Source organism: Pan troglodytes, chromosome 4, assembly GCF_028858775.2.
Source record: "Pan troglodytes isolate AG18354 chromosome 4, NHGRI_mPanTro3-v2.0_pri, whole genome shotgun sequence".
NCBI lineage: Eukaryota > Metazoa > Chordata > Mammalia > Primates > Hominidae > Pan > Pan troglodytes.
In genome coordinates, this window is record NC_072402.2 from 132649694 (window position 1) to 132673834 (window position 24141).

The following is a 24141-nucleotide window of genomic DNA, read 5'->3' on the forward strand; positions in this document are numbered from 1 at the left end:
AATACAAAAAATTAGCTGGGCGTGGTGGCGGGCACCTGTAATCCCAGCTAGTTGGGAAGCTGAGGCATGAGAATCAGTTGAACCCGGGAGGCAGAGGTTGCAGTGAGCTGAGATCACGCCACTGCACTCCAGCCTGTGCAACCAGAGCGAAACTCTATCTCAAAAACAAACAAAAAGAAGTATTGAAGTGTAAAACACTGTTCTTGCCCACAAGTTGATTCTAGTGTAGTTCAAGACACATTTAGTAAAGAGACAACATGTAATTTAAACAAACTTTTTTTTTTTTTAGACAAAGTCTCACTCTGTCACTTAGGCTGGAGTGCAATGGTGCAATCTTGGCTCACTGCAACCTCTGCCTCCCGGGTTCAAGCTATTCTCCTGCCTCAGTTTCCTCAGTAGCTGGGATTACAGGCACGCACCACCATGCCCGGCTGATTTTTGTATTTTTAGTAGAGACGGGGTTTCATCATTTTGGCCAGGCTGGTCTCGAACTCCTGGCCTCAATTGATCCACCCGACTCACCCTCCCAAAGTGCTGGGATTACAGGTATGAGCCACCGCACCCGGCGAAATGGTTACATTTTGTCAAGTGGGCAAATGGGAAGAAGCCCGTGAATTTTGGGCTACTTTGAGGCAAAATGCTTTATTTTTTCTAGGTCCATATGGATGGACTGCTAACAACTGCTAAGTTGAAGTTAAATGGACTCTTGTTCTTAAAAAAATATATTTCGCCATATCCTCTGCAAAACTGCTTATTAATTTGCATAAACTTTTTTTTTTTATTTTTGAGGGGGGTGAGGGACAGGGTATTTTGCTGTCGATGGAATGCAGTGGCGTGATTTCGGCTCACTGCAGCCTCCCGGGCTCAAGCCATCCTCCCATCTCAGCCTCACGGATAGCTGGAACTACCAGCACGTGCCACCACGCGTGGCTAATTTTTGTATTTTTAATAGAGATGGGGTTTTGCCATGTTGCCCAGGCAGATCTCGAACATCTGGCCTCAAGTGATCCTCCTGCCTAGTCCTCCCAAAGTGCTGTGATTACAGGTGCGGGCCACCATGCCTGGCCTGCTTAAACTATTCAGTTAAAAACAAACGAAAAAGAGGCCGGGCGAGGTGGCTCACACCTGTAATCCCAGCACTTTAGGAGGCCGAGGCGGGCGGATCACGACGTCAGGAGATTGAGGCCATCCTGGCGAACACTGTGAAACCCCGTCTCTACTAAACATACAAAAACAAAATTAGCCGGGCGTGGTGGCGGGTGCCTGTAGTCCCAGCTACTCGGGAGACTAAGGCAGGAGAATGGCGTGAACCCGGGAGGCGGAGCTTGCAGTGAGCCGAGATCGCACCACTGCACTCCAGCCTGGGCGACAGAGCGAGACTCCGTCTCAAAAAAAAAAAAAAAAAAAAAAAGATACAAGTGAATATTCTTAATAGTATGTCAATTACATCTCAAAAAAGCCAAAAAAAAAAAAAAAAAAAAAGAAAGAATACCTCCCCAAAAATGATACAAGAAAAGATTCACCTAAATCTGTTCACAGCTGTCTGCAGAGCTCCTACTGTGTGCTGAGCCTGGGGGTAAACAGGGCACGGACACGTTTGGGAGGGGATTACAGGCCGGGTTTCCACACTTTTTGGTCCAGGCAAACCCAGACGAGCCAGCTGGCTCAAGAACTTGGCAGCTGCGCGATGACTGAACAGAGGCTGCGTTCGAACCCACGACTGCAAGACTTAGGAGCCCCCGATGGGAACTGCCGTGGTTCACTGCCCCAGCCCTGCCGCTCAACTGCCCCTCCCTGGCCTGCGACATCCTCCTGCCCGCATGGACTGCGCGCAGCGCCGCCAAGCGGGGAGCACAGCTCGGTGCTAGCGCCCGCGAAGCGGAGGAGGCCGGCGCCCGAGGCTGGGCGAAGTTCCTCCTAGCGCAGCGAGGACCGGAGGGCAAGGCCAGCGCACGCCGGGCGACCTGCGTCCCGGGCACAGACGCGACGGGCCCGCACGGGGCGGGGACCGCGCGCGGCTGCTGGGCCTACGGCTGTGGGGCGCGCAGAGTCCACCTGGCGGCCAAGGGCGCTGGCGACCGCTGAAGCTCCTGGGGGTGTTCGGGGTCCGGGCTGCGCCTGTGCCCGCGGGAAGGCTGGGCGCTGCCCACACACAGCCCCCGCTCCGGGCCAGCCCCGCAGGGAGACTACCAGGGCGGCGGTAGCTGGGCGGGGTCGGGTCGGGGGCGGCTGTGGGCGGCCGGCAGGCAGCGCGCGGGGCAGCCCTCGGCAGACGGCCAATGGCGGCGGTGCTCGGGGCGCGGGGGGCGACGTGGCGCTTGTTGGCGGCGCTGCGAGGCCAGAGGCTAGGGCTCGCGGCCATGGTGAGTGTACAGCGGCCGCGTGGGTGGGGGTCCGGGGTCGGGGGGCGGTGCGATGCCCGGCGGCGTCGGCTGAGGGACCAGCGGGACTGGGGCGAACCCGGCGTGGGCCGGGCCTTGGAGCTCGGGCGTCGGGTCACCGCGTCCTGGGACTGAGCACCTGCCCGGCGCGCCGCTCAGAGACCGGGGTGGCCGCAGCCTCCGCCACTTGCCCTTGACTTTACACTTCCGCCGAAGCCTACGAACTTGCCAACCGGAAACAAATGGGAACGAATTTTGTTCAGCAACTACAAAAGGCAGATGTGAAAAGTAGTTGCAGAGCAATTCGGTGCCCGCCGCCGCTCGCTGTGCTGAGGACGAACGGCGCTGCGGGCCCGACTCCCTATGGCGGCTCCCTGCTCGCGCTTCACTCCAAGGGGAACCCACAGAGGTTTTGGAGGAGTTATTAATAAATTGTCTTTTTTGGTGACATATTGGCTTTTCTTTCCTTTTCCAAGGGGCCGTCAGTTTTCCTGCTGTAGAAATTAATATTTTGGAGTAAATGGAAAGTTTTAACATGCAGCACCACCTAGTGGAAAAGTGGTGCGTTAAACTCACCATCTAATTTTAAGTTGCATTTTAACCGCCCATTTCAGTTTGAAATGTTTTGTTTTGTTTTGTTTTTTCGATACGGAGTCTCGCTGTATCGCCGAGCCCGGAGTGCAGTGGCGCGATCTCGGCTCACTGCAACCTCCGTCTCCTGGGTTCACGCGATTCTCCTGCCTCACCCTCCCGAGTAGCTGCGATTACAGGCGCGTGCCATTTCGCCCAGGTAATTTTTTATATTTTTAGTAGAGAGGGGTTTTCGCCATGTTGGCCAGGCTGGTCTCGAACTCCTGACCTCAGGTGATCCACCTGCCTCGGCCTCCCAAAGTGCTGGGATTACAGGCGCGAGCCACTGCGCCTGGCCTGAAATCCTTTAATAGAAGAAATTTTTTTTTTTTTTTTTTTTTTTTTTTGAGACGGAGTCTCGCGCCGTCACCCAGGCTGGAGTGCAGTGGCGCGATCTCGGCTTACTGCAAGCTCCGCCTCCTGGGTTCAAGCCGTTTTCCTGCCTCAGCCTCCCGAGTAGCTGGGACAACAGGCGCCCGTCGCCACGCCCGGCTAATTTTTTTGTATGTTTAGTAGAGGTGGGGTTTCACAGTGTTAGCCAGGATGGTCTCGATCTCCTGACCTCGTGATCCACCCTCCTCGGCCTCCCAAAGTGCTGTAATAGAAGAAATTTAAAATAGCTCGAAGACGGAGGAAGATAGGCACTCCGCCGTTTCTTGGCCACGAAGGGGAGAACACGAGTGCCTACTGTCACCTAGGCGTGTCTTCAGGCGTACTCTGCCCCAGGTGCTAGTGATCCAGTAAGATTAGGGTGTTCTGGGAAGGAATGAATCAACAGACATGATTTGAGCGCTGCCACATGCCAGGCTGAATGCTAGGTACCCTCATATTCAAGATCTGTAATCTAAGCCTTTCAAAAAATCTTGTCAGGTAGATATTATAATATCCCCACTACAGACAGAAGGATCCCGGAATTCAGAAAAGCGGAGTTTAGTATCCCACAGCTAAAAGTAACAAAGTTAGACCTTAGATCTAGTTTACTCTCTTCAAGTCCTAGCCTACCCCCCATCCCCTGAAAAAATTAAGCCCACCACCAAGGGTTCTGCTGTGAATGTGCCCTCATGGGGGCCTTTGATGTTATGTAGATGAAGTGGCTCCATTTCCCAGTTCTGGGCGTGGTTCTTGCTGCTGGGCAGGTGTCTGTTGTGGGCATAAAGTGCATACCACTGATCTTAGCGGGGATGTGGATGGTCCAGCACTCAGAAAAAACAGCTCAGAGTGTGTTCTACAGACTCCAGGTTCCTGCCTTATTACAGGCAGCATGTTTAATGGTTTTCTTTGCAGCTACTCAGTGTGGACACACATAATTCTGTTTCTTTTCCAAAATTCTCTGAGTTGACAAAATAAGTGTTTAATAAGAATTTCAGAATTCTTTCTCTTTTTTTGAGACGGAGTCTCGCTCTGTTGCCCAGACTGGAGTGCAGTGGTGCGGTCTTGGCGCACTGCAACCTTCGCCTCCTGTGTTCCAGCGATTCTCCTGCCTCAGCCTCCGGAGTAGCTGAGACTATAGGCGCGCGCCACCATGCTTGGCTAATTTTTGTATTTTTAGTAGAGACGGGTTTCACCATCTTGGCCAGGCTGGCCTCGAACTCCTGACCTTGTGATCTGCTCGCCTTGGCCTCCCAAAGTGCTGGGATTACAGGCATGAGCCACCACGCCTCGCCAAGAATTTTAGATTTCTTATGATAGATGTATGTGTAAGTTTTTCAGAACTGTCACTGAAAAACTGATGAATGAATCTCTTTTGATTTTTTTTTTTTTTTTTGAGTCGGAGTTTCACTCTGTCGCCCAGGCTGGAGTGCAGTGGCACGATCTCGGCTCACTGCAACCTCCATCATCCGGGTTCAAATGATTCTCCTTCCTCAGCCTCCTGAGTAGCAGGGACTACAGGCACCTGCCGCCACACCCGGCTAATTTTTTGTATTTTTAGTAGAGATGGGGTTTCACCATCTTGGCCAGGCTGGTCTTGAACTCCTGACCTCGTGATCCACCCACCTCTGCCTCCCAAAGTGCTGGGATTACAGGTGTGAGCCACCACGCCCAGCCTTTTTTTTTTTTTTTTTTTTAAGAGACAGGGTCTCACTCTGTTGCCCAGGCTGGAATGCAGTGGTGATCATAGTTCACTGCAGCCTCAGTCACCTGGTCTCAAGTGATCCTCCCACCTCAGCCTCCCAAGTAGCTGGGACTATGGACATGGTCCACCACACCCGGCTATTTTTTAAAATTTTTTTGTAGAGACGAGGTCTCATTGTGTTGCCCAGGCTAGTCTTCAACTCCTGGCCTAAAATGATCCTCCCACCTCAGCTTCCCAAAGTGCCAGGATTACAGATGTGAGCCACTGTGCCCAGCCCTAGTAAATGGTTTTTTTTTTTTTTTTTTTTTTTTTTTTGAGACAGAGTCTCACTCTGTTGCCCAGGCTGGATGGCTGGGATTACAGGCGTGTGCCACCATGCCCAACTAATCTAGTAAGTGGTTTTTAATAACAAGCTTTTGCATATTTTTGTTTAATTAAAAAGTATTCTCTGCTGGGCACAGTGGCTCACGCCTGTAATCCCAGCACTTTGGGAGGCTGAGGTGGGCGGATCCCTTGAAGTCAGGAGTTTGCAACTAGCCTAGCCAACATGTGAAACCCTGTCTCTACTAAAAATACAAAATGTTAGCTGGGCGTGGTGGCATGCACCTGTAATCACAGCTACTCAGGAGGCTGAGGCAAAAGAGTTGCTTGAACCTGGGAGGCAGAGGTTGCAGTGAGCTGAGATCACACCACTGCACTCCAGCCTGGGTGACAGAGCAAGACTTGGTCTCAAAAAAAAAAAAAAAAAAAAAGGTACTCTCATTCTTTCCTTTTGTTAGTTGTGGGGAAGAATAGCCGACCTAGCAAAGAAGAAAAACTAGAAAACTGATTCATTAGTATTTTTTTCTTCATCTTCATAGAAAAAGTTGTCTAAAGGTAAAATCTTTTTCCTCTCTTAATATTAGTGATAAACGATTTTAGGATTTCTGAAGTGGGAGTGAGTTGCAGCTTAATGGCAGAGAATCCAGGGAATGCAGCTTAGCCCACAGTTGCCCTTTGATGAGGAGCCTTCACTAATGTTCATCTTTCTGGGTGACAGCCTCTCTCTCACCTGAGCCTACAGTAACTCTGCAAGTAGGTAAGGCAGGAAGTATTGCCTGGAATGAGAACCCTGCTTTCCTGACTTCTAGTCAAGTGTCCATCTCTTCTCTCTGGCCCTGATGTTTAAAGTTATTTCAGTTAAAAAACCAATAGCATGGGAAGTGTGGGCCTGTTAACCAACAGAACCTGGCTTTGTGAATGTCATCCCCAGGATGCGTAGAAACAGGCCAGACAGTGCACACAAGTGCTTTGGACTGGGCAGTACTCTGGCCAAACTATGGAGAGAGTTTGTCTGACTGGTGCTCTGAGAAAAGGGCTTCATAAACCCACCCCACTGAGGCCAGGGCTTTTTACCTGTAGTCCAGAGGATCTGTGGACCCCCAGAAGTTAGATAAAATCCTATGTAAATGTGCATTTGTTTTTCCCCATCTGGGGATTGGTTTTCATTAGATGTGACAGGAGATGGTAATTCCAAATAGTTAAAACCATCTTTCATTCCTTTGTTCTCAAAAGACAGACCAAAACAAGGCTGGCTCTGTACAAAATAAGCTGCCTCTATGGTATGTTCCCTCTGGCCCCCTTACTGCTGCCTCAAACGTCACAGTTCAGCTTCTCTGGCTTATTAGAGATACAGCAGAGAGTAGTGAAGGCTACTGAGGTGATGTAGGGCCATCCAAAGAGCAATAGACCAGGAGTTTGGAGCCTTGAATTTTAATTCTGGTCCTGCCAATAGACTTGCCACAAGTCCTAGAATTCTGCAGTGTCCAAGATGGCCAGTGGTAATAGTCAATCTTCGTTGTATCTGTAATGAACCACAGAAGGGCCGGGCGCAGTCACTCATGCCTGTAATTCCAGCACTTTGGGAGGTCCAGGCGGGCAGATCACTTGAGCTCAGGAATTCAAGGCCAGCCTGAGCAACATGGTGAAAATCCATCTCTACCAAAAATACAAAAAATTAGTTGGGTGTGGTGGTGTGCACCTGTAGTCCCAGCTGCTTGGGAGGCTGAGGTGGGAGGATCATTTGAGCCCAGGAGGCGGAGGTTGCAGTGAGCCGTGATTGCACCACTACGCTCCAGCCTGGGCGACAGAGCGAGACCCTGTCTCAAAACAACCAACCAACCAACCAGAGAAGCTGAATTGTGAAGTCTGAGGCAGCAGTAAGGGGGCCAGAGGTGACATGCCATGGAGGCAGCTTATTTTGCACAGAGCTAGCCTTGCTTTGGTCTCTCTTATGAGAACAAAGGATTGAAAGATGGTTAGAATTTGTTGCCTTTCAGACTTTTCTACATCTCTGCTTAAGGTAAGGAGCCATAAGTTTGAGTTTGAGTAAACTTGTACATTTTCAGATATGAAATGTGTTCTCTTCATAGTCATCAGGTACTCACAGGTTGACTGCAGAGGAGAGGAACCAAGCTATACTTGACCTTAAAGCAGCAGGATGGTCGGAATTAAGTGAGAGAGATGCCATCTACAAAGAATTCTCCTTCCACAATTTTAATCAGGTAATTGTTATAAATTCTTGCTAGGGCTGGGGTCTATTTTAGTCACCTTAGGCCATAACTCTTTCTGATTCTGCCAGTTGTCTGGTCCCATGTAGATCTAGGATTCAACTCTTCCCTTCTTTAAGAATTCAGTGATAGAGTGACATCCTTGTTGACAGTTGCTACCACCCACCTGGGTGGTGTTTAGCTCTGGGGGAAGAGGGTGGTTTGTGTTATTTGGAAAACAAATTCTGAAACCACTATTGCTTTGATATGGTGTTGGTTAGGATATGTAGTTTCTTTTGAAATTTCAAATAACATTAAAAGAGAATGTAAGCCTTTTATTATTGATGATTATTTTTTGAGTCAGGGTCTTGCTCTGTTGCCCAGGCTGGAGTGCAGTGGTATGATTGTGGCTTACTGCTGCCTCGACCTCCTGGGCTCAGGTGATCCTCCCACCTCAGCCTCCTGAGTAGCTGGGACTACAGGCATGTGCCATGCCCAGCTAATTTTTGCATTGTTTGGAGAGACAGGGTCTGGCTATGTTGCCCAGACTGGTCTCAAATTCCTGGCCTCAAGCGATCCTCCTGCCTTGGCCTCCCAATGTGCTGGGAATAGAGGTATGAGCCACTGTGCCCAGCCTGAGCTTTTTATACTTATCAGAAAGGGGCATGAATAAAACTGGTTGAGGAAGGTGTACCTGCTTGACTTATTTTCCCTGACTTTTTCTGGGCCGTTGGTAATTTTTCTTTCTTCCTGCAGTTAAATTTCTATCTCTCAGTCATCTCCCAGGCTGCACCCTTTTCCCTGATTGGCTTATTTTTCTCCAGCCCAGTAGCCAGATCCTGAACCTTTTCCTAAAACCTGACCTCCCCCTTGGAAATCAGCTTTAACAATGTAACTGTTCCATTAGGGACCCACCCTGTTTAGAGAGTCATCTCCCATGACTTAACCTTCAGTTATTACACCACTGCATTTGTAAAGGTAAACGCTTTTGACTATTTTGTGTGTTCAGTTAGTTTGGTAATCCTTTGGACAGATTTATTGTTTTTATTTATATTGGGTGTCGGCATCTAGAAGTCAGAGACCGTGTTTGCTTAAATAACTCTCTATTGTACCCAACACAGTTCTGGGTACAAACAGGCATTTGATAAATGCAGACATTGATTACAGTGTTTGCTAGTTTCTAGAAGTGTGTGTGAGGACCAGATTTGCACCAAAGAAACCTTCGGCATGTTTTCCTAGTAAATGTCATTGGCTCCACTGAGCTGCGTGCCCGATTCTGTTCTCTATCCATCTGGCTGCCAGCCTCTGCTGTGAGTCTCCAACTCCTAAGGAAACCTGGACCAAGCAGACTCCCTGTCCCTGCTGCCCCACATGCTCAACAGCTCTTGTCAGGGGCTTAGCACGCTGTGGCTGGTGGCAGGGAATCCCATTGGTACAGTAAGCCTGTGCATAAGCTCTAGGTAGCATTTTCCAAGCTTATTAAAATTCTTACATGTGTACAGCTTGACTTCTTTAAACCTGGCCTAATTTATTGGGCTTGAACATGTGGCTTAAAGTACTTGAATGGTGTTGCCTCAGGCCCTGCCCATGATTCAGTCCTCCAGCACCATTCTGACCTTGCGCTCAGGGTGACTTTCAGCAATGGTAGGGAAGCATACTGGATTGATTGTAACATTATTCACTGGGGCATTTAATTAAGTAGACTTTTTTTTCCCATTCACCCAACTTTTAGGAAAAAGAGGCAGATGACAAGAAAATCAGCTGATGTCAGGGAATGTATTCAGAGAACCAACACTGAGATTATATCCGGGGGTCAGTTTTCCCACTAGGCTCCTATGACTTCTGCGTGTACCATGGCCTGTAATGGTAACTGGTGTCCTGACAGTTGTCAGTGCCCTCCAGCGAAACACAACTAGGAACACACCTACAGTCGAACAGGTTGAGCTTATTGCTTATTGCAGTGAGGGAGAGTGCACATCAAAGGGCACTGTGGGGTGAGCCAGTATAGGATTTGGGCTGTGGTAGTGATTTGGGGACTTTACTCTGGATTAGATGCTGTCAGGAAATGGGCAACTCTGTCATTTGGTATTTTAATAAATCGTATCTATAGGGAGAGTAGATTAAAGCAGTGCCAAAGCTGAAATTGAAGAAGAAGCAATAGTCACTCGTTAGCTGGGAGAGGAGGATGTTTGGTATTTTGTGGCTTGGACAATGTTCATGTTTTGTCTGTGTTCAGGTATTGCAGAGTGGTCTTTTTTTTGTCTTCATCCATCATGGTCACAGAGTGGCCTTTTCTGGTGTTGATGTTGATGTTCGAAAGGAGAGCACCAAGGACTGGTTGATAGTACCAGGCCAGCGCCCAGGTGTCAGGAGCTGCTTTTCTTTTGCTCACAACTAGTGAGTAGAGTAGTGACCCTCTGGCGCTGATAGGTCCTCATTCATCTTTCATTTAGGACAGAAAAGCCATTGTTTTTTATTGTAACAACAGCATAACATTAAAATAGGATGGTGTAAATAAAAAAAATTTCCAATCGCAACTACTTTTATTTTTCTCCGTTCTCTTCTGGTCTTTCTCCATGGGTATGTTTGTTTGCCAAGTATGCCAGAGCATGCCAGTTATACATGTGGTTACATTTAAAAAAATTTTTTTTAATTTTATCATGAAATATTTATTAATTCAACAAAGATTTATTAAGCATTTTCTGTGTGCTAGGTACTACTCTAAGCTCATACAGCTCCCATCCCAGTGGGAAAATAAACAATAAACAGATGAATAGGAAATATAATTTCAGCTAGTGATGAGTACCCTGAAGAATAAAGTAGGGAATTGGAGTGGAGGGGGACAGAGGCACTCTTGGAGGTGGGGTGGTCTGGAAAGTCCTCTCTGGGGAGGGGATCTCTGAGGCCTGAATAATGTGAAGGAGCTCAGCACATGGTGATCCAAGGGAAGAGCTTTCCAGCTGGAGAACAGCAAGCACAGAGTTTCCAAAGCAGAATGATCTTGGCATGATTGAGCCAGAAGCAGAAGGCCAGTGTGGAGTGGAGCAGGCGAGGAGACGAGGGGAAGGGTCAGAGCATGGGAGCCTTCTTGGCGTGGTGAGGAGTTTGGATTTTATTCTGTGAAGGAAAGCTAATGGAGGATTTCAGGCAGAGAAGTGTCATCCTGTGGCTGTGTTCTAAAAAATCACCCTGGCTGTTCTGCTCAGAATAGGCGGTAGGAAGGTCAGAGTGGAAGCAGGCAGACTCTGTAGAACACTGTTGCAGATATCTAGACCGGGGATGATGGGGGTCTTATGGAGGTATCAGTGGGGATGGAGAGAAATGTAGGGTTCCACATATTTTGAAAGTAGAATAATCAAGACTTGCTGAATGATTGGATGTGGGATAGGGGAGGGTCAAGGATGGCACCGAGGTTTTGGTTCAAGCTATAGTGTAAAGGGTAGTGCCACTGGAGCCATTTACTGAGCTGTGGAAGATGGGGTGCAAGGTGGGGGGCAGGGGTATGGAGGTGAGAATCCTGTTTTCACATGTCAGGTTTGAGGTACTTATTAGTCATCCAAATGGAGTTATTGGGTTAGGAGGTGGGTGTAAGAGGCTGGAGTTCAGGCTGAGACAGCAGCTTGTGAGTTGTCAGAGGGGATCATTGTGAGAGCATGGTCCGGTTAGGCAGGAGAGGACAGGATCAGATGGGCAGTGGAGGCACAGCGATGATATGTCCATTGTGGTCTAGATGCCAATAGGCCGTTACATTCATCCTGGGAAAAAGAGGGCCATTCTCTCCTGATTGCTTTTGTTTTTTAGTGAGATCATCAATTGAGAGCAAGTAGGGGTGGAAGGGAAGAGTGTTGGAGATCTGGGGAGATAAGAGAAGGAGTGGAATAGTCATTTTGGAGACTAAGATAGTGAAAAAACTTGAGAAACGTGGCTGGTTGCTAAGCAGTTCTCAGTGTCACTACAGATTTGGGGTCAAACATTTAAAGTGAACATTTTGTATGTTTTTTTTTCTGCTGTGTTCAGCTGCTGTGCACAAGCTGGAGTAGATGCAGAGTTGGGCTTAACAAGGACTGAACTTTTGCCAAATGAATGCAATGGAGGAACAGAGGGACAAGGGTAAAAAGGGAGGGACTGAAACACTGGCCCTTGGAGTCTCGGCCGGGTAGGGAAGTACAGTTGTGATGGGGAGGTGATAGTGATGAGCTGAGAGTGTCATTTGACATCATCTATTTTTTTTTTTTTTTTTCAGATGGAGTTTCACTCTTGTCACCCAGTCTGGAGTACAATGGTGCGATCTTGGCTCACTGCAACCTCCACCTCCCAGGTTCAAGTGATTCTTCTGCCTCAGCCTCCAGAGTAGCTGGGATTACAGGCGCCCGCCATCATGCCCAGCTAATTTTTTGTATTTATAGTAGAGATGGGGTTTCGCCATGTTGGCCAGGCTGGTCTTGAATTCCTGACCTCAGGTGATCTGCCTGCCTCGGCCTACCAAAGTGCTGGGATTACAGGCATGAGCCACTGCACCCAGTCGACATCATCTTTTTGAAGGGAAATTGAGCAATGCCTATCAACTTTTAAAACTCACATACCAGGGCCGGGCGCGGTGGCTCACACCTGTAATCCCAGCACTTTGGGAAGCCGAGGTAAGTGGATCACGAAGTCAGGAGTTCGAGACCAGCCTGACCAACATGGTGAAACCCTGTCTCTACCAAAAATACAAAAATTAACCAGGCATGGTGGCGTGCGCCTGTAATCCCAGCTACTCAGGAGGCTGAGGGAGGAGAATCGCTTGAACCTGGGAGGCGGAGGTTGCAGTGAGCCGAGATCACACCATTTCACTCCAGCCTGGGTGACAAAGTGAGACTGTGTCTCAAAAAAAAAAAAAGGACATATCCATTGTCCTAACCTAGAAATTTATCTTCTAAATATTGTTCTGCATGTATGCAAATAGGATATATGGGGATGTCTATTAAAGCCTGATGGGCCTCTAATTTTTTTTTTTTTTTTTTTTTTGAGGCAGGGTCTAATTCTGTTGCCCAGGCTGGAGTGCAGTGGTGTGGTCGTGACTCACTGCAGCCTTGAACTCCCTGGGCTCAGACGATCATCCCACCTCAGCCTCCTGAGTAGCTGGTACTACAGGTGTGTGCCACCACGCCTGGCTAATTTTTGAATTTTTTTTTTGCAGAAAGGGGGTTTCTCCATGTTGCCCAGGCTGGTCTTGAACTCCTGGGCTCAAGTGATCCTCCTGCCTCAGCCTCTCAAAGTATTGGGGTTATAGGCATGAGCCACTGCACCAGGCCTCTAATTTTTTATTGTGAGCAGCCATTTCCATGAGCATATGCACACCATGGTGAGAACATATCTCCCTTGCTGCAACCCTGCCCTCAGTGGGGTTTAAGGGAGGCCTGTTGTGCTCCATATACTCATAGCAATGGCAGCACCTCTCCTGGCCTGAGCTCTACACACTGGACAAAGCCACAGTCAGAACTAAAGACACCCTCTCCCTGAAAGAGTGTGACCCATACTTGGTGGTGTCATATTGAAAAAAAATTTGGGGGCCAGGCACGATGGCTCACGCCTGTAATCCCAGAACTCTGGGAGGCCGAGTTGAGTGGGTTGCTTGAGCCAAGGAGTTCGAGGCTAGCCTGGGCAACACAAGGAGACTCCATCTCTACAAAAATAAAAATTAGCCAAGAGTGGTGGCATGCACCTGTGGTCTCAGTTACATGGGAGGGAGGCTAGGGTTGGAGAATCATTTGAACCCAGGAGGTAGAGGCTGCAGTGAGCTGTGATTGCACTACCGCACTCCAGGCTGAGCGAAAGTGTGAGACTATCTAAAAAAAAAAACAATCTTTGCTGAATATAGGGTTAAAAAATTCATTTTGTTTGTATTGCTCAATAGGTTATGAGCATTTTTCAGTTCTTTAGTCTTTTTATTTTTAATAAAATTTTCAGGAGTATGATTTTACTTGGTTGGGTGTCACAGTTAAATGATTTGCTAATGTAGTTTGTGTACAGTGGTATCACAAGTTTGCTTTAGTCTTCATTTCTTTTGCTGCTATGAAAAATGAACTATTTTGGAAATATTTCAGTGACCCTGGATGAAAAACCTATTTCTTGAAGCTTTGAGTTATTCCAGGTTTACTATAAGAATAAATAGCCCGCAAAACACATTTGAACTTCTTTTCTCTCAGAGTTTTATTCTAAGGTATGGTTAGTTCCAAATAATCCAAATTCATTGGATAGCTCAGATGGATACAAATACTTGGAGATTATAAGTACGGAATTTTCAAGGGATTCTCCTAGCATAGGTGGATGAAGTAGCCATAGGCGTCAGTTGCTGTTAGCCTCCTGTTTCCACCCTTGGTGGTGGTACACGGGCTCTGCAGTGCGTCAATGGACAGTATGTTGGCGACAGACAGTGACTCTGAGCAGACAGAGCATGGCAATGGTGGGACTCGAGGCAGGGAGTTTCCACACTAGGAGTTCTTGGACCCAGACAGGGTGGGATTGGCATTTGTAAAGGAACTTTGCTTTTTTGTTGTTCCTGTAGACAGAAGGTGGGAGAGGTCTGCAAGTGACATATAAACTTAGGTGTTTGATAACTGCAGGATGTCTGCGTTGAAAGAACAAAATGTCAGGTAGAAATGTGGGTGTGAGAGTCCCATAAAGACAGATTTTGTTATGCATTGACATGTATGGGATGAACTGGAAGCTTACAAAATCCGAGGAGATTTTAAGTTTAAAAGTAGGTGCAGAAGGTGAGGCTTTGGAACCTAGGAAATAGCTACTACAGGTACCAGCAGGTGGAGCCCTCCAGGGCAGGAGCCCAGCCGGGCCAGGCGGCAACACCCCTTTCTGCCCCCCAGAAGGCTGTCCCTGTCTTTCACTTCTGAATACCTGGGGCTACCCTTGTTCAGCATGGAAATAAGCTCAGGATCAGGAACAGGTAAGCGGCAGTGGCTGGGCGCCTGAGTGAATGATAAATTTTGTGTGTAGGACATGAGGAGTTTCCAATGGTGATTCAGGAGGAAGGGACCAAGCTTTGTGAGAATCAGTGGTGGTTCTCTGCGGAGGAGCTCCTGGGCCCTGTCTGTGCTTTCTTCGGTGGGCCTGCCCAGCAGGGCATTCAGTCATATTGGATGGAATCATATGAGCTGGTTGATATTCAGGGCAAAGTCCAAGCTTTATTGGTTTTGTATCTTGTTCATCACCCTCACCTTTTGGTTGCTGTGCTGCTGCCACTGAAGCTTTCTGGAGCTGGAGCGGGAGGGAGGAGGAGTTCTTTGGGCGCCCAGGCTGGGTTGGTGGTGCTCTGCACATCCTAGCAGCAGTAGCACCATATGTGACTTTGGGGTTTGTAAAATGTTTCTTTTCCTATGCCCACAGAGACTCCTGTGTAGAGCAGTTCAAAGTTACTTTTGCTGCCTTACTTTATAAAAATGTTTTATTGAGGAATTTGATAATAGGCTTATGGTGAACATTTTGAAACACTTAGTGAAGTCAAAGGCTTGATGATACCAGAAGAAAGACAACTGCTGATGAAAGTCTTAACAATCCTCCACAGAATATTGGTGGAGGTCTTGATAGCTCTCATTGTGAATGAATTAGTTGGGGTTTGATTGTTCTTTGTTGTGCACATCGAAGTTATGAGTGAGTAATGCATCTGTGCACTCTTTAAAGAGGATATTCTACCTGTGGAGGATAGGGAAGCACTCCCAAAGAGGATGCCTGTGGCCTGGGCACCATATAGGTTAGAAAATGTCATTTTGTGCTGGGCATGGTGGCTCACACCTGTAATCCCAGCACTTTGGGAGGCCAAAGCAGGCGGGTCACCAGAGATCAGGAGTTCGACACCAGCCTGGCCAAAATGGCGAAACCCCTTCTCTACTAAAAATACAAAAATTAGCTGGGCATGGTGGAAGGTGCCTGTAATACCAGCTACTTGGGAGGCTGAGGCAGGAGAATGGCTTGAACCCGGGAGGCGGAGGTTGCAGTGAGCAGAGATCACGGCACTGCACTCCAGCCTGGGCGACAGAGTACTCCATCTCAAAAAATAAAATAAAATAAAAATAAAAAAATGTCGTTTTGATTTGAAAGTATAAGCTAGTGTTTGTGTGTCCGGCACCAGGTAAAGTGAAAACTCGTATGGCTGTCACACACACTATTGCATTTAACATGTGCTCATGATTGGCTTTGTAACCACAGCAGACTAGAAACCTGAGAAAGTGTTCATAGTTTTCATTGGAATAGAATAGAGACACTCATATTTTAGCAAACTTTACCTAAAGTGTGAGAAGCTAGTAAAAATATCTGTGTAGTGTTTATGTTGGTGTTCCCTTTGGAGTTCTTCCTGAGCAGGACCATGCTGATGCTCCCAGGAGGTGGCTGGAATGTCAGTGTTGGCGTCCACCAGGGTAGGGAAATAAGAGCCTGAAATGTTATCATTTGGAGCTTTGTTGCTGCTGATTGTGTCGTACAGTAGGTCTAGACCTGGCGTGTATTTGTAAAAGCGCATGCAACAGATAGATGAGGAGAAATGTAAAACAGGTGTCAACAACGCAAATATGACACCACACTGCAATGTGAAAACACCATGGTCCTTACACCACCCTTTAATAAAAATGGACTTTTAACTGCATCATTTTCTCTTAGTCGTGTAGTAAATCTTCTGTTTACAGAACTTAGCCTGAGTATTTTGTTAAAGTCAAGCAGCCAAGAAGTATAATTTCCTCAACAGTCTTTGTCTTGCCCTTTTACAGATGGAGTAAAATCAGGTGTGTAAAAAATAAAAAAGCAGTTTGAGCTGACGTGAAAGGTATTTCAGATTTATGCTTTGCAGATGATATTGGTATGATTAATGCATTCATTGCTTTTTTTATTGCTTTTCACAGATAATGTACATGATGCATGGAAAATGTTGTGGGTTTAAATCTGTGCCAGGTTTAGACTGTGAATATCAACAGATGTTACCATATAAGTACCATAATTATTATAAAATAAAAAATTTGTCATGAAATGCAGTGACATAAATTTCATTTATGTAAATTGCTTTCATTAGTATAAAACCTTAGTGTAGCTGTTAGGGTCTGTGAAGCACTTTAGATGAGATTAACTTGGTATAAAGTGGTCACAAATGGGTTGCTTTAAATTTAACTGACAAGAAAATAACACTCAAAACTTAGGAAATTACTGAGGCATTTGCCTGCATTGCTGGTACCGCTTAAATAGCTTGACTATGAATTAATAACAATAGACTGCTGGCTCAATAATTGCAGAAAATAATTGAAAGGAGACCTTAAATAATAACTTAAAAGTATTTTGGTCTTGCTCATTTCTGTTCTGTTTCTGTTTTTCGTTGGTATGCCTGCCCACCGCTTCAGTACTGCCATTATCAACAGCTTTCGGGTTTGCACCGCAGTTTTGTCCATAGTTGTGGTGCTTTAGGGCCATGACACAGAACTTGCATTTAGATGTGTCACAATACAAATATTGGGTGCCTGATGGAGCAGCTGTAGCGGCTGAGCAGTGCTGCACTCACATTCCTGTGGCTGGGTAGCGGCCAGTTGCTTTCTGCCCTCAGGAGGGATTCGGTCCAGCGGTGTGGGCAGGTGGCTGAGGTTCTTCTTCCTGGCTTTGAGCTCTCCGTGTTTTGCTCTTTTTCTTACATCCTTTTAAACAAAACAAAGCAGTAATATTCTCTCCCCTGTGTTGCAGAGAATTACTATTATGTTGCGCTTTTGATCTAGGTTAGAGTGGGGCATTCTGACTCATTTACTGAATTTCGCAGAAAGACACTAAACAAGATTGAGATCATGGAATTACTTGTGGTCATACTGGGTCATGTCACAGTTACCAGATGCAAGACTCACATCCCTGGTTCCCACAGCAACATTTTTAGATCCTACTGTGACATAGAAAGGTTGTTTTTTTGATTTTGTTGTTTTAGGCAAGATCTTGTTTTCCAAGGACTACTTGCTGGATTAGTTTTCTCCCTTAAATGGGTTTTACCATACTTCCCAGAGGAAGGGAATATTCGCCAGCCGAAACTAACAAAGCTGTACTTGTTTGGGAGTAGCCCAGGTATCACTGTTGAGCAATCAAAGGTCATTTAATTGTATCATTAAAATCAATCCTATCAAAACAGCAAGTGCTGCTAATGACTCTGTTTGCTCGTGTGCTCTCTGCCAACAGGGCAGGATGGAGGCTTTTTTTTTTTTTTTTTTGAGACGGAGTCTTGCTCTGTCGGTTAGGCTGGAGTGCAATGGTGTGATCTTGGCTCACTGCAACCTCCACCTCCTAGGTTCAAGCGATTCTCCCACCTCAGCCTCTCAAGTAGCTGGGATTAGAGGCACCTGCCACCAAGACTGGCTAATTTTTTGTATTTTTAGTAGAGATGGTGTTTCACCAACATGGCCAACATGGCCAGGCTGTACTTGAACTCCTGAGCTCAAGTGATCCGCCCGCCTTGGCCTCCCAAAGTGTTGGGATTACAGGCATTGAGCCCAGCTGCTGAGGCTTTTTGCTATATCATACATCAAACTGACTTCAAGTGCCCTGTCCTCGCCATCGCAGCCCTGTCGGTGGACATGCACCAGGTGTGTGGAGCAGCCCCAGGCTGGCTGGGCCAGGAGTCACATGGTGTGGTTCTGTCAGGATTCGTGAACCCAGCAGAGCTGTTGGGCTTATATCCACTGAGGGGCTAGTGCTGGTCTGGATCCAAGGGGCGGAAGGAGGAAGATGCAACAGAAGGACCTGGTTTCGTTTCTGCCCAGAAGATCTCCTAGTTTTGCTGGGGAGGTGGCACATCTGAATTGTACAAGGTGATTGATTTTTTTCAGCTTACCATGTTAGTCAGGTACTAGAATGTGAAGTGCTGTGCTAATAAGCCACAGGAGGTACACTCCAGGGTGGCTGCTGCCTGGAGAAGGGGAGTTTTGAGTTGGTTCTTGAAGATCTGGTATGTGGTTGTAAGGGAAGGCACTAAGGGAGGGGTTAGCAGGTGACATAGGTCTAGGACAGGGAGTAAGAGGACATACTTTGTCTGCAGTGTGTTGGGAAATGAGGGCCCTAAGATGGGTTCAGTGAGCTGGGCCACAGAGTACAGGGGGGTTCCTGTGGCGTACTCTCCTGGGGTAGCTTTCCCACCAGTTTAGGGTGTCTGAAAGCAAACTCTTGTCTCTCTAACTGTCCTTCAAATGGCTTGTTCCTCTCAGTAGCCACACCAGCATCCTCTCAAGCACCTAGACCTGAAACGGAAGAATTATCCTGGTGATTTGTTACCAAGAACTGGTCAGTCGTCCTGTAGTGCCTTTCACAGGACTGTGCTGCTGGCCTGGATACAGCTGCCTTCCCTCTAGAGTTCTGGTAGGAGCTTCCTGGCCACGTTACCTTTAGGCTCTTCCTGCTTCCACTGGTCTGTGTGCCACTTTGTCATGACCAAGTTGGTCTCTGCTCAGATAATCTCACTGCCATGCTTCATCTTCTCAGAGGTTTTCAAAGCTGCCCACAGCCCAGCCCTAAGCCTACCTCGCATTACTCTGCAAGAAGCCTCTTTGCTCAGAGATTAGAACTGCAATGTTCATGAGAGGTCACCTACTCATCCCTTTCACTGAAGAAGTGGGGAAAACAAGGCTCAGACAGGGGGAGTACCTTGACCAAGGCCACAAAAATTAGTGGCCATGCAGGAATTGGAACCAAGGCCATTTTCATCTCAGTTCAGTGGTTTTTTTGTTTTTGTTTTGTTTTGTTTTTAGAGATGGGGTCTTGTTCTGTCACCCAGGTTGCAGCCTGGAACTCCTGGGCTCAAGCGATCCTCCTGCCTCAGTCTCTTGTGTAGCTGGGATTACAGGTGTGAGCCACCACACCCAGCTCCTCAGTTCAGTTCTTTTCTTCCTTTATTCAAACTGTTCTTCTCCTTTCCATGCCCCATCTCACACTATCCTGCCCCTTCTGTTCACATCCCACCGATTTCTAGAAAGTTTTTCTTGATTTTTATGCACTTAACAATAAACAGTTATCGAATGCTTACTGTAGGCTAGACACTGTGCCAGACACTGGGGTATAGCAGTTAACAAAGCCGATACTGTCCTTATCCTCACAGAGCATACAGTATAGTGGGGGAGGGAGAATGTAAACAAAGAAAAAAGTGAATGTATCATTACAAGTTATGCTAAGTGCCAGGAAGGAAAATCTTTTTTTTTTTTTTTTTTGAGACGGAGTCTCGCTCTGTCACCCAGGCTGGAGTGCAGTGGCGTGATCTGGGCTCACTGCAAGCTCCGCCTCCTGGGTTCACGCTATTCTCCTGCCTCAGCCTCCTGAGTAGCTGGGATTACAGGTGCCCGCCACCATGCCCAGCTAATTTTTTGTATTTATTTATTTATTTATTTTAGTAGACACGGGGTTTCACCGTGTTAGCCAGGATGGTCTCGATCTCCTGACCTCGTGATCCACCCACCTCGGCCTCCCAAAGTGCTGGGATTACAGGCGTGAGCCACCCGCTCGACCCTAGGAAGGAAAATCTTAACAGCAAATGGTTAGTGAACACTTAAACTATGGGTCATGGCACTATGGGAAGGACTTTACATGTATTCATTCATTTAATCTTCACAGAACTCTGTGAAATAGATTTCCCAAATTTTACAGAGGAGGAAACTGAGACTTAGACTAAGTGACTTGCCCAAGGTCTCACAGCTAGTAAGTGTGGAGTCAGGATTGGATTCCAGGCAATCCATACTGTTAGTGGCTCAGATACTGCCTCTGCATCAGAAAGGAGTGCTGCGAGAGAGAATAATGGGAAGACCTAATTCTCTTTGAGGAGCATGGTTAGGGAAGGCCTTGGTAAGGCCTTCCCTATAAGCTGATACATTAAAAAGACCAATCAGAGGATAAAGTAGAGGGGACAGAAGGTAAATCAAGGAGAGTAGTAAGGAGGCTGTTACATCCCTTCAGGTGAGAGATCATCACTGGGGTGGACATGGCATGAGATTGTGAACTGGGACAGTGACAGAGGAGAAGCGGAGAAGTATAGAGACTGGAGCTTCAGGAGTTTACATGAGCAGAAACCAGTGGTAGCACACATAATTTTTATAGAAAATGTAGATATAAAGAGAATACTCACATTTCTGTGACTAGCTAGGAGTGGTAATGGATGATAAGGAAGAACAGTGAAGGGTATTAAGAATGACTCCCAGGCTGGGCGCGGTGGCTCACGCCTGTAATCCTAGCACTTTGGGAGGCCAAGACAGGCAGATCATGAGATCAGGAGATTGAGACCATCCTGGCTAACGTGGTGAAACCCCGTCTCTACTAAAAATACAAAAAAGTTAGCCGGGCGTGGTGGCGGGCGCCTGTAGTCCCAGCTACTTGGGAGGCTGAGGCAGGAGAATGGTGTAAACCCGGGAGGCAGAGCTTGCAGTAAGCCAAGATTGTGCCACTCCAGCCTAGGCGACAGAGCGAGACTCCATCTCAAAAAAAAGAATGACTCCCAGATTTCGGGCCTGGAGGAAAGGAGGAAATAGGTGGCTGGAAGTAATATTTACTGAGCTGGGGAAGTGTGGGAGAGGAATGGGTTTGGGATGCAGGGATCAAGATTTCTGGTTTGGACACTGTTTAAGGAGTGCTGTGAGACATCCAAATGTCAACTTCCAGAAAATTTATGTCTGAATTAGAAAGCCAGAGGTGAGGTCTGGGTTGGAGATAATTGGAGAATCATAGGTATTTATGGAAAAAAGCCAAGGTAATAGATGAGATGACTCAAGAAGAAATTATAGTGTGAGAAGAGAGGATGGCTCAGGACTTGGTCCATTTAGGGGTGAGTTAGAAGAGGAGGAGCTGGCAAAGACAAGAAAGATTTGTTAGATAAATGGAAAAAGGCTGTTGGCTCATGCCTGTAATACCAGCATTTTGGGAGGCCAAGGCGGGAGAATTGCTTGAGGCCAGGAGTTTGAGGCTGCAGTGAGCTATGATTGTGCTACTGCACTGCAACCTGGGTAATAGGGCGAGACCTTGTCTCAAAAAAAAAAAAAAAAAAAGGAAGAAAATCAGGTCAATGTCATGTCACAGAATGCAAAAGAAGATGGTGTTTCAAAAGGAGAGAAGTATGAATTCTGCTGAGACACCAAGTAAGATGAGTACCACAGGATGCCCATTGGAGGAAGCAGCATGGAGGACATCAGTGACCGTAGCAAAGATGGTTTCGGTGGGTGGGGCACAGGACAGCCTGGAGAGGAGGTGGAGATCTTATGCTTTATACAGACCTGGTAGTCTCAGACATTAGTCTGTTGTCTTTTCTTTCCATTTAGAATTCATTCCTAGACTTATACTTGTTTGTGGTGTTCTTTCAGGCTTATTTTTTAAATTAAAAACATCGTTTTTAGAGATGGGGTCTTCCTCTGTCATCTAGCCTTGAGTACAGTGGTGTGATCATAGCTCACTGCAGTCTCCAACTCCTGGGCTCAAGTGATCCGCCTGCCTCAGCCTCCCAAGTAGCTTGGACTACAGGCACATGCCACCATGCATGGCTAATTTTTAAAACATTTTTTGTAGAGACAAGGTCTCACTATGTTGCCTAAGTTGGTCTTGAAATCCTGACCTCAACAATCCTCCCACCCCAACCTCCCAAAGTATTGGGATTACAGGCATGAGCCATCGTTCCCAGCCCAGCCTTGTTTTGATATTAATTAAGCATCTTAGAGCTTTGATATAGGGCCTATCAATATTAGAGCTAGAAAGGATGGGGCAACTGAAGCCCAGGGGTAATGTAGTTTGCCCAGGGTGACAACCAACTAGTGGCAAAGTTAGGACAAGACTAAATGCAACTTAGATTATGAACAGGGTCATGTAACTGTTTACTCGTGTCTCTCTCCAGCTAAGGTATAAGCAGCTTGAGGACAGAGACTTGGATAGTACCTGTGTACATCTCCCATAGTACCTAGCCCAGGGTTACCTAGTTGTATTTTGAATGCATGAGGGCCCCCGATTAGGTTCCCCATGGGTGATCCTAGTCAGTGCACTTAGTCCCAGGGGAACATAGTGTTTCATCTTTTTGTTCCCTACAGGATACATACAACCCTTTCTCACCAGGGACTTTTCCTCTCCCTCATCTCCTTACTCCTAGATATCGATGATTCCTAATGGTGACCAGCTTATCTGGCTGCTAAGTTGCTGTGTCTGAGAGATGAGAGAGGGTGCTCTGCATTGCCACAGCGTGCTTCCCAGAACAGCAGCATTGATTGTGCCTTTGTTCTGCATGCAGTACTGAGACATCAGAGAAGAAAATGGCTGCTCATGGTGTCTCTAGTCAGTTGCCTCCAACCATGAGAGAGACTAAGACTGACATTCAGTATTTTAGCACCACGGTTTCAGCCACCCACAACTACAGCCACAATCGGATGATAATATTGATGTCCTGAGGGCCCGTGGCAGATACTCGACCAAATACCACACTGGGAGGCTGCCACAGGCCTGTTCGCTGGCTATCCATTAGGCATTCATTTCTGTTTCAAGACAATTCTTTACTCTCAAATTCTTTCTTTCCCTTTCCTTTTCTGTGACCACTGGTCCAGCGTTCTTGGCTGATTTTTCTTTTTCTTTTTGTTTTTTGAGACAGAGTCTTGCTCTGTTGCCCACGCTGGAGTGCAGTGGCATGATCGTGGCTCATTGCAACCTTCACCTCCCCCTCCCAGGTTCACGCCATTCTCCCGCCACAGCCTACTGAGTAGCTGGGACTACAGGCACCCACCACCATGCCCGACAAATTTTTTTTTATTTTTAGTAAAGACGGGGTTTCACCTTGTTAGCCAGGATGGTCTCGATCTCCTGACCTCGTGATCTGCCTGCCTTGGCCTCCCAGCACTTTGGCCACCGCGCCTGGCCTTCTTTTTCTTTTTTTTAAATCATAACTTGGTGGTGTGCTATAAAGAAAAGCTAAAATATATTGACAGTAATTTGAGGAATTAATTTTAGAAATTTGGATATAAAAATGTTGCTTTAAGGTCATTCTGTACACAGGTAACTCCTAATATTGCATCATTTACCTGATATGCAGCCAAATCAGTTTTCTTTGTGACAGATTAGAGGGTTACAAAGTATTTTATGAACTAATGAGTGTTTGAGTGTCTATTGGGTATAGTAGCTCATTGTTAGGTGACCTATGAAATAACGTAGGTTGTTTCATTGAAGCTTCCCAGAAGCCTCCTAAGGTTAGGTGTTCGTATTCCCATTTTGCTAATGGTGGAAAAGTCAGGGAAGTTAAAGAGCTTGCTCAAACTTCCAGAGGAAGTGGGCAGTGGGACCATCATTCCAAAGCCAGATATCCCACCCTAAGGTGACTGCTCTTCTCTTAACACAAGTCTGTATTTTGAAGGATTGTAGAATAACAAAGGATATGGATTGCAGTTTTGTTGAGGAATGTCTTAGAGCTTTGAATGGGCAACTCTGCTATTCAGAATTGAATCTGTTTCTTCTGTTTAGGAAGAAATGTTTATTTTGGAGTGCTTAAAGGAGGCTGTATGTTATTTGCATGTTTTGAAGA

At 46.8% G+C, this 24141-nt stretch overlaps 1 protein-coding gene across 1 annotated transcript in view; it reads left to right on the plus strand.

Annotated features, from left to right (window-relative positions):
• Positions 1 to 2153: 2153 nt before the first annotated feature.
• The window catches only part of PCBD2 (pterin-4 alpha-carbinolamine dehydratase 2), a 52788-nt gene continuing 30800 nt past the window's right edge, over positions 2154 to 24141 (plus strand). The window contains exons 1-2 of the mRNA XM_001168076.7: positions 2154 to 2363; positions 7497 to 7628. Coding sequence (XP_001168076.1) covers positions 2280 to 2363; positions 7497 to 7628 — 216 coding nt within the window. The 5' untranslated portion in view covers positions 2154 to 2279. The remainder of the gene's footprint in view (positions 2364 to 7496; positions 7629 to 24141) is intronic.